General features: G+C 44.5%; 1 protein-coding gene across 1 annotated transcript; it reads right to left on the reverse strand.

Annotated features, from left to right (window-relative positions):
- Positions 1–589: 589 nt before the first annotated feature.
- kctd14 (potassium channel tetramerization domain containing 14) lies at positions 590–7,267 on the reverse strand. The gene is made up of 5 exons (XM_014214555.3): positions 7,111–7,267; positions 6,082–6,312; positions 5,797–5,931; positions 5,313–5,465; positions 590–3,442 (listed from the first exon to the last, which is right to left on the reverse strand). The coding sequence occupies exons 1-5, from the start codon at positions 7,162–7,164 to the stop codon at positions 3,287–3,289; spliced, it is 729 nt and encodes a 242-aa protein (XP_014070030.3). The 5' UTR covers positions 7,165–7,267; the 3' UTR covers positions 590–3,286.
- Between the last annotated feature and the right edge of the window lie 3,004 nt (positions 7,268–10,271).

Consider the following 10,271-nt stretch of genomic DNA (forward strand, 5'->3'; position numbering starts at 1 on the left):
GTCACCCAGTAAAACACTACTTAAGTATCAAAAGTATAAATCATTTCAAATTCCTTACATAAAGCAAACCAGATGGCATCATTTTCTAGTTTTTTTTACTTTACGGATAGCGAGGGGCATGCTCCAACACTCAGACATCATTTACAAACGAAGCATGCGTTTAGTGGGAATGACAGATCAGGGTCAGTAGGGATGACCAGGGATGTTCTTATGATAAGTGTGTGAATTAGGCCATTTTCCTGTCCTGCTAAGCATTCAAAATGTAACGAGTACTTTTGGGTGTCAGGGAAATGTATGAAGTAAAAGTTACATAATTTTCTTTAGGAATGTAGTAAAGCAAAAGTTGTCCAAAATATAAATAGTAAAGTAAAGTACAGATACCCCTAAAAACTATTTAAGTAGTACTTTAAAGTATTTTTACACCACTGGTTAGAAGGTAAGGGATCATTCTACATGGAAGATCATAGGAAACCCCAGGACAGTGTCTATAATACTGTAATAAGCTCAGATAGTTGATGTCACAAACTCCAAACCCCACAGAGTTTTCACCGTCACTAATCAAACAATCTCTGTACTTACAGCATTCATATCAATTAACTGTATCAGGTTGATGCTTTAATTTACATTTGTCAATAAACTCATGAAAGCAACTGTTGATGTCAAATTTTGTTGTGTCCTACTTGTAACCCTGGTGGTCCCCAAATTTTTTTTTGTAAAACACTTAATTGTGAGGCTAAATATAGAGTGCCTTCAGAAAGTATTCAGATCCCTTTACTTTTTCTACATTTTGCTACGTTACAGACTAAAATGGATTTAAGAAAAATGATCCTCCACAATACCCAATAATGACAATACAAAAACAGGTTGAGAAATGTTTAGCAAATTTATAAAATACTTAAATGTATTTACATAAGTATTCAGACCCTTTGCTATGAGACTCGAAATTGGTGCATCCTGTTTCCATTGGTCATCCTTGAGATGTTTATACAACTTGGAGTCCACCTGTGGTAAATTCAATTGAGTGGACATGATTTAGAAAGACACATACCCATCTATATAAGGTCACACAGTTGACAGTGCATGTCAGAGCAAAAACCATGCCATGCGGTCGAAGGAATTGTCCGTAGAGCCCCGAGACAGGATTGTGTCAAGGCACAGATCTGGGAAAGGGTACCAAAAAATGTCTGCAGCATTGAAGGTCCCCAAGAACACAATGGCATCCATCATTCTTTTTTTTACCCCTTTTTCTCCCTAATTTCGTGGTATCCAATTGGTAGTAGTTATAGTCTTGTCTCATCGCTGCAACTCCCGTATGGACTCGGGAGAGGCAAGGGCGAGAGCCATGCGTCCTCCGAAACACAACCCAACCTAGCCGCACTGCTTCTTGACAACGCACATCCAACCCGGAAGCCAGCCACACCAACGTGTCGGAGGAAACACCGTACACCTGGCGACCTGGTCAGCGTGCACTGCTTCCGGCCCGCCACAGGAGTCGCTAGTGCGCGATGAGACAAGGATATCCCTGCCGGCCAAACCCTCCCTAACCCGGATGACGCTGGGCCAATTGTACGTCGCCCCATGGACCTCCCGGTCGCGGCCGGCTGCGACAGAGCCTGGGCTCAAACCCAGAATCTCTGGTGGCACAGCTAGCACTGCGATGCAGTGCCTTAGACCACTGCGCCACCCAGGAGGGCCGGCCTCCATCATTCTTAAATGGAAGAAGTTTGGAACCACCAAAACTATTCCTAGTGCTGAGCAATCGGGGGACAAGGACCTTGGTCAGAGAGGTGACCAAGAACCCAATGGTTGACTCCGACAGAGCTCGAGTTCCTCTGTGGAGAACCTTCCAGAAGGACAACCATCTCTGCAGCACCCCACCAATCAGGCCTTTATGATAGAGTGGCCCGACGGAAGCCACTCCTCAGTAAAAGGCACACGGCAGCCCGCTTGGAGTCTGCCAAAAGGCACCTAAAGACTCTCAGACCATGAGAATGATTCTCTGCTCTGATGAAACCAAGATTGAACTCTATGGCCTAAATGCCAAGCATCACATCTGGAGGAAACCTGGCACCATCCCTAGGGTGAAGCATGGTGGTGGCAGCATCAGGCTGTGGAGGGTTTTTACAGCATCAGGGACTGGGAGACTAGTCAGGATCGAGGCAAAGATGAACGAAGCAAAGTACAGAGAGATCCTTGACAAAAACCTGCTCCAGAGTGCTCAGGACATCAGACTGGGGCGAATATTCACCTTCCAACAGGACAATGACCCTAGGCACACAGTCAAGACAACACAGGAGTGGCTTCGGGACAAGTCTCTGAATGTCCTTGACTGGCCCAGCCAGAGCCTGGACTTGAACATCTCTGGAGAAACCTAAAAATAGCTGTGCAGCAACACTCCCCATCCAGCATGAAAGCATCTGCAGAGAATGGGAGAAACTCCCCAAATACAGGTGTGCCAAGCTTGTAGAGTCATACGCAAGAACAGTCACGGCTGTAATTGCTGCCAAATGTGCTTCAACAAAGTACTGAGTAAAGGGTCAGAATACTTATGTAAATGTCATATGTCTAGTTTTTTTGTATTATAAATTAGCAAACACTTTGAAAAAACAGTTTTTGGTTTGACATGCTGATTTTTGCTGGGGTCTCGGGATTGATAGGGTTACCAGTGTTACACAGGGTTACCAGTGTTACACAGGGTTACCAGTGTTACACAGGGTTACCAGTGTTACACAGGGTTACCAGTGTTACACAGGGTTACCAGTGTTACACACCTTCAAATGGGGGGGGGGATTAGATTCATAAAATAACAGTAAATATGTATGAAAATACCCTCAAATAAAAGGTGACAGTCTGTACTGTCGCCTCATGAAACATTTGATCTCAAATCCAAATGCTGGAGTATAGATCCCAATTAAACGTTTTAGCTTCACTGTCCAAATAAATACGTAGGGGAGTGTACATCTATACACACACACACACCTCCATAGAATGACACATTAGAACTTCAATATGATCCAATTAATTTCTAAATATATTCTAATATAATAGGATCTCTGCACAAGTCTCTGTCTGGGAACGTGAAGGGTGAAGTGAGCACTCATACAGTCCCCCTCGTGGATTTAAAAGGAATGGACTGGTGTAATAAATATGGTGGAAACACCCTCCAGACTCGTTTACACAAATCAAATAGTTTTAAATGCATGAGGGGGAGTGCACACTTCTGAAGAAGGGTAGAGAATCAGAAGGCCGCCATAGATGTTCTACACCACACACTTCTGTCATTCTGTTACCACCAAGTGAAGATTAGTTTGTACAGGAATCCATCATTGGTCTTGAACAGAAAGCCTCTGTCTGAGCTGTGAGGCTCGTATCTCACTTTGTATCCCCTGGCCTCTACATCCATCTTGATGCAGTCCAACAGGTCAATGGCAGTCGGAGGGGCCTGTAGCGCACACAAACAATGAGAAAAACACATAAATCACACATAACTCAAGGTTACTTGCGTAACCCATGTTCTCTGCATAACCATGGTTCTCTGAGAATATGAGTGAGAATGATGTCTCACTATGGGATTCACTGGATAGGCGGATAGCTACGGGAGAACCAATCACACAACGTCTGTCAGAGGCAGATAGGTTGTAATTGAATGTGGTGTCCCTCCCTCTTTATAAGGCACCACTCTCCCCACACTCTGGTCAATCTCAAGCATGCCTCTTCTTCATTGCAGTCGTGCGAGCAGAGAAATGCAGTGAGACATCTCACCCATATTTTCAGAGAACCAGGGTTACGCAATTAACCTTGAGTTACCGAATCAAGTATTTGAAAGCTGTCTCACTATGGGATATGCCCAACTCCTATATCACAGTCCGACATGATCAACCCTCAGGCTCCGACACTGAGGGCAGTATGCGCCAAAGAAAGGTGCAGTGACATCCAGTCAATAAAACCTCAAATGTATGTGGGGTGGCCAGTATAACAGCCTCCACTATCCAATGGGATAGCCACTTCTCAAAAACGCACCACTAGTTCCATACAGTGTAGAAGAGACACTGGCACTCTGGATAGTCTCAATGACTCGGAGTGGAAAGCTTGTCGCATTCAGATTCATCCTCTCATGGGCCAGGCCCAGAGGGCAATGGTTCCTGGGGCAGGGTGGAAAATGTTGTTCGCTTGGGCCAAAAGATCCCTGCGTAAAGGTAGCTGCGTGATCTCTGCCAACCAGAGCTTCCCTGGCTGTCGAGAGGCTCTAAGATGAGGGATAAGCCTTGTTCCCTCACTCTGCTTACCAGAGAAAAAAAAAACATAAGATATCACCCTTGCAGTAAAGCAGTATCTGGTCTGTCTTGGCCCTACTCCGAGGAGGAAGGTTAATAACAGCAAAAGTATCCTCAGACATTCGCTCCAGTAAAAGGAGGTAGAGCGGGCAATGGCCCAACTGCGTGAACTGGAGCTGCACTCGTGAATCTGTTCTACTGTGTTCGCTTGCGCACAAGAGACAGTTTGAGCCAAAATGCTGCGAGGCATGGGAAGACAACCATGATAAATGGCAACTGGCAATCTGTCATCATGCTCCATTTGTCTGATGAGACCAGAGGGAGGACGGACATCCTGGCTGGAACCTGAAAAGGCGCAAAGGGGAGGAGGGCGCTTGGGGGTAAAGTGCAGATCCTCCATTTTCCCCATCGGAGCAAGACCACGAAAGTGTGCTGCTGCAAAGGAAACACACTACCGGTCAAAACTTTTAGAACACCTACTCATTCCAGGGTTTTTCCACTGTACTAGCCACGAGGCTAGTAAGGCATTAGCTAGCTAGCAGCTACCTTGCGTGGCTATGGTGCGCTTTAGCTAGCACAGTGCTAGCCAAAGGGAACCGCGTGGGCACGGTTTTTGACTTCAGGCTGATATTCTCCCACGACCGTAGAGCCACAAGGCTAAAGCGTCTGTATAAGTTAATTAACACAAACGAGTGAACGTAGGTTAAAATAAATGAGAAGGGATCTAGTAACACTGCTGCTGTGCACGTATGAATGCTAGTGTGGTTAGCTTGCTTTCCAGCGAGCTAACCAAGTTAGCTTATGTTTTGCAGCGTGGGCTAACCAGGTCTCGATAGCTAGCAGTGTAACACGTTGTGTGACTGGTTCTTCCGTAATAATCCTCCTATCCAGCAAATCCCATCGTGAGACATCGAAACGAGTATTTGAAAGAGAACCATTTAAAGAGGAACTGTCACGAAAAAATCAACTTTTCCAGCTGAAAGTGCCTTTGTGGCATCAGTAGTAGTCATATAAAAACTATTAAGTACAGTTACACACCTTCCATGGTCCGAACCGCACCACTTCCTGTTCCTCCAGGTTGTTGACGGCATTGTCATAGCGACCCAGGTCCTCCTCGGTCCTCAGAACACAAACGATGACAGCAGAGTGACGGGCAGCGATGGCTTCTGCTCGGGCCACTCTCACCAACACCTGGTAGTCATATAGCAGTGACCATAAATAAATCTCTCATATTTATTGATATCAGTTTTTTGACAGGGACGATGTAGAGGCAGTTTTTGTATTTAAAAAAAATTAAAAATTAAGGAGTGGGTCAGTCCCACTCCATTCACATTTGTGGTGTTTACTGGACAGGATAGATAAGAGTAGATGGGCGCAGAGAGAGTGCTAGAGCACTGGGTCGTATTCAAACTCATGCTTGCCGCAGTAGTTCAATACATGTAATCCAGAGACAGCGGCTTAGGCTGCTGGATCACCCCAGGCGTTAGGTATTGGTATTGTTATTATATCAGAGCCATTGTACCTCCAGGTTCTCCAGATAGTTGGGGACCCTGGAGATGAACTGCTGCCTCCCCACTGTTTCTCCAAACAGCTGGGCTGAGTCCTGCAGCTGCTTCACCAGGGTTCTGACGTCATAGTGGAGCGCCTCCTGGTAAACCTGTTACACACAACCACACGTAGGACTCTCATTATGAAGTGTCGTAACTACTGGGAGCAAAAGATCTCAGGGATGATGACAATGCATGATGGGCTACCTCATTGGTTCAGGGTTCAAACATATGGACTAGTGTGTGTGTTTGTCACAAACCTCCAGAACACTCTCTGTGGGCAGGCGCTGGGTGCGTAGGAACTGAAGAATGGCTCCGAAGTGCGTCCCGTCGCGGTCAATGAAGTAGCGTCCCTTGGCGTCGGTGGGCAATTTGGGTTGCTGACCACTACTGAACATGAAGGCCAGCTGGGAGTCAGGGTGTTTACGCAGCGTAGACAGAGATGTGGTGAACATATGACCACCCACATTCAGCTGCACTACAGAACAACTCTGGGGACAGGGAGACTGCTAAGGTTAGGTACAGGGAGGGATAGGGACCGTTAGGGTTAGAAACTATTAGGGAATGGGCTAGGAACGGAGTATGGTCAAGGCCCACTTCACATATTCTATCTACTATCACTACACATCAATGAAGCACAAATAAACTTAAAATTCATTATTTCAAATAAACCATTATATATATTGAATTATGTAATGAAAGAAGTAGGGACACCGCCTACATAACAATGTGGCAATCAGTCAGCAGGTCCATTTCAAGCTATTTGTCTCAAGAGGTGGACTGACTCAGTGTGAGATAAGGAATCGTCCACCTGCTACACGGTAGATAAATACTGTAGTCTCAAGGATGTGCCTGGTCAGCAGAGCAGCAACACCCTCCACACTTGTCAGTATGAGAGCCAATAACTTTTAGTTCTTAGAGTAGAAGTACTACTCTAGGAACAGGTCCCCCGTATAATCATATTAATTATGATATAAAAGGCAAAACTGTTCCTGGAGCGGCACTCCTACTTTGAAACGCTTCGTGAATACTAGCCCAGATTTGCGTGAGATCGCAATAGTGTAGAATACACATTTGTCATCATGAGGCTACTATTTTAGAACAAACTCGTAAATCGGTTACAAAGCAGACTGTATTCATGACCTAGAGAGAGAGAACGTTGACTACTTTATACCGTCTCAGGCTGAAGGTAATCGAGAAGCTGAAGAAGTTAACAAATAAGCAACTTCCTCCAAACATTCCAGATGCTTGTACTGAATGACTAGTTCACAATTAACACTTTTCCTTACCTGTAGCCCCGGAGAAGACTGTTTACCCGGCGATCTGGAGTCTGGAAGACTCATTTTCTTTCCCGACTGTTGTGGGAAATGTTTTGGATGGTGTCAACACGTCTCGTTAGAACAAGCTCAAGGAACAGCAGGTGAGGGGATTCGATTAAGATGGCCCGGTTCACCATGTAGGAGGAGTTAATAGCAGGTGAAAATTGATTGCATTTTGTAACGGGGCATGAGCCGGGTTCCCCGGCGTAATGATATTTATTTAACTAGGCAAGTCAGTTAAAACAAATTCTTATTTACAATGATGGTTTACCAAAAGCCAAAAATCCTCCTGCGGGGACGGGGGCTGGGATTAAATATACATTGGTCAAAACACACATCGTGACAAGAGAGACAACACAACATAGACCTAAAACATAGCATGGCAGCAACACATGACAACATGGTATCAACACAAAATATGGTACAATCATTACTGGGCACAGACAACAGCACAAAGGGCATGAAGGTAGAGACAAATCACGCAAAGCAGCCACAACTATGAGTAAGTGTCCATGACACTAATGGTTTGTTGACAACAAGCACTTGATCCAAACTTAACCCAGCTACGGACATACGTTACTTATCAGTTTAGGAGAACTAACACAGCAGGTTAGAATAATTAACAGTAGCATGTTAGAATTAGGTTAAGAAAAGGATTAGCTAGTGGTACAATTAATTTATCCCCAATCCCCGACAACTAGACGAAGCTGTAGTCCATCTAGCCACAATCATACAAACCATCAATATTATAACACCGGTCAAAGCCGATTGCGAAGAATGTTTAAAGCAGAGAGGTATGTAAAGCACGTGTGTTAATGATGTAGGATCGGGAGGTATGATTACTGTTCAATTTGAGAAGAGCGCTCATTCCTCTGCCTGGTCATGTCTCGGGCCATAGCCCGGTAATCGAACAACCTCAGTTGCGCCGAGATGTTTCTGTGGGCGTGGTCAAATACGGAGTTTCAGGAGTCACTATTTCTATGGTCTCGGCCTCTCCAGGCAAGGCTCCGGGCGGGTGTGCGTGACGGTTTGTACTGAATTACATGTTTTCCCGCAACGGTGCGCAGTTCTTCAGGGAAAGTACATTGAACACAAATAAACGCAACATGTTAAGCGTTGATCCCATGTTTCAAAGCAAATTTTATTGGTGACATAGATTTTTAACATGTTATTGCGGGTGTTTCGAAATGTTTGTGTTCCTAGCTCCAACAGTGCAGTCGTATCTAACAATTCACAACAATACACACAAGTAAAATAAAGAATTACAAAATATACAAATATCAAGACGATCAATGTTGGAGTGGCATTGACTAGGGTACAGTATAAACATGAAATGAGTCAAACAGTATGTAAACATGAAAGTGACCAGTGATCCCATGACTATGTACATAAGTTTGAGTAACCAGGTGGTAGCCAGCTAATGACAGTGACTAAGTTCAGGGCAGGTTACTGGGTGGAGGCTGGCTACTTAACAGTCTGGTCGCCTTGAGATTGAAAAACAGCTTCTCAGTCCCAGCTTTGATGCACCCGTACAGGCCGGCTGGTTAATGTCCTTTTTGCCTTCCTGTAACATCAGGTGTCCTGTAGGGCAGGCAATGTGCCCCCGTTGATGAATTGGGCAGACCGCACCACGCTCTGGAAAACACTGCAGTTGCGGACTGTGCAGTTGCCAGTACCAAGTGGTGATAGAGCCCGACAGGATGCTCTCAATGGTGCATCTGCAAAAGTTTGAGGGTCTTCGGGGCTAAGCCACATTTCTTCAGCCTCCTGAGATTGAAAAGGCACAATTGCACCTGTGTGGACCATTTCAAATTGTCAGTGGTGTACGCCATTGCGAACCAAAATCATGATCCCATAGATTTTCCACACGCACAAAAAGATTACCTCAAATGTTTACAGCCATTAGTGAGCATTTCCCCTTTGCCAAGGTAATCCATCCATCTGACAGGTGTAGCATATCAATCTAAATTAAACAGCATGAAACTTGTGCTGGGAACAATAAAAGGCCACAAAAAATGTGCAGTTGTCACAACACAATGCAACAGATGTCTCAAATTGAAGGCGCATGCAATTGGCATGCTGACTGCAGGAACGTCCACCAGAACTGTTGCCAGAGAATTGAATGTTAGTTTCTTTCCCATAAACATTGGGGGCGGCTTTAGAGAATTTGGCAGTACATCCAACTGGCCTCACAACAGCAGACCATGTTTAAGGCATCGGTGGGCAGAGCTGGGTGGGTCATCAGCGAAATGGGACACACTCCTTGCTCACCTGGGCTCAGGTGTGTCACAGGGATAAATACACCTGTCCCCCATACATCGAGGAGACTCTCTCCATGCAAACACTGTTGGATATTGGTTGTAGCCTGCTCTTTCGTTTCGGCACCTCTCAACACCATATATGCACGCATCCACTCACTTATTGTTACTTGTTTATAGTAACAGTAGGCATAAGCTAGACAACGAAAACAATTGCATTTTATCAATGGCTATTTGAATGCAGATTCCGTGATGAGATCCCAAGGCCAATTTTTTTTTTTAAGGAATCTGACCAACCGTTTTCACAGTTGTGAAATCCATAAATTTAGGCATGCTGAATTTATTTCAATTGACCGATTTCCTCGTATGAACTATAACTCAGTCAAATCTTTGAAACTGTTGCATCTTGCATTTATATTTTTGTTCAGTATAAAATAAGCTACTAGTAATAAGCTACAAGTAAATAACCGCAACACGAGCGTGGAAAGGCCAGTATATTATTTGATATCGGGTTAATTACCAGACGTGTTCCGTTGTTTTTCAGATAGGGGATAGTTACGTGTTGAATGTCCTATAGCGCATCAAGGAATTACATTGTACGACAGCTAGTTTTATAACATGACCATAAGCTAAAACATGCCCCGTTTATAAACAATAGCGTTTTAGGTCCTTTGTTGGTACTGACAGTCATGAAGTTATGTTTTTTGTTGTTGTATTGAGATAGCGTTTCCTTACCCATCTACCCAGACTCCTTGATCCTTACCATTCTCCAATTCCAAAAGTACCATAAACCAACCAATTATTAACTCATTAATTAATTGCCATGGTTGGGAACAGGAATATTTCATATGTTGAGACAGACAAAAAAAGGCA

This window comes from Salmo salar, chromosome 09, assembly GCF_965601325.2.
Source record: "Salmo salar chromosome 09, fSalSal1, whole genome shotgun sequence".
NCBI lineage: Eukaryota > Metazoa > Chordata > Actinopteri > Salmoniformes > Salmonidae > Salmo > Salmo salar.

Excerpts from the sequence above, each read along its gene's own strand:
- kctd14 (XM_014214555.3), bottom strand. The coding sequence starts at position 7,164 with ATGAGTCTTCCAGACTCCAGATCGCCGGGTAAACAGTCTTCTCCGGGG. Across the intron at positions 6,313-7,110 it reads AGTCTTCTCCGGGGCTACAG|AGTTGTTCTGTAGTGCAGCT; the intron begins GTAAGGAAAAGT and ends CCCTGTCCCCAG. Across the intron at positions 5,932-6,081 it reads CCACAGAGAGTGTTCTGGAG|GTTTACCAGGAGGCGCTCCA; the intron begins GTTTGTGACAAA and ends TGTGTGTAACAG.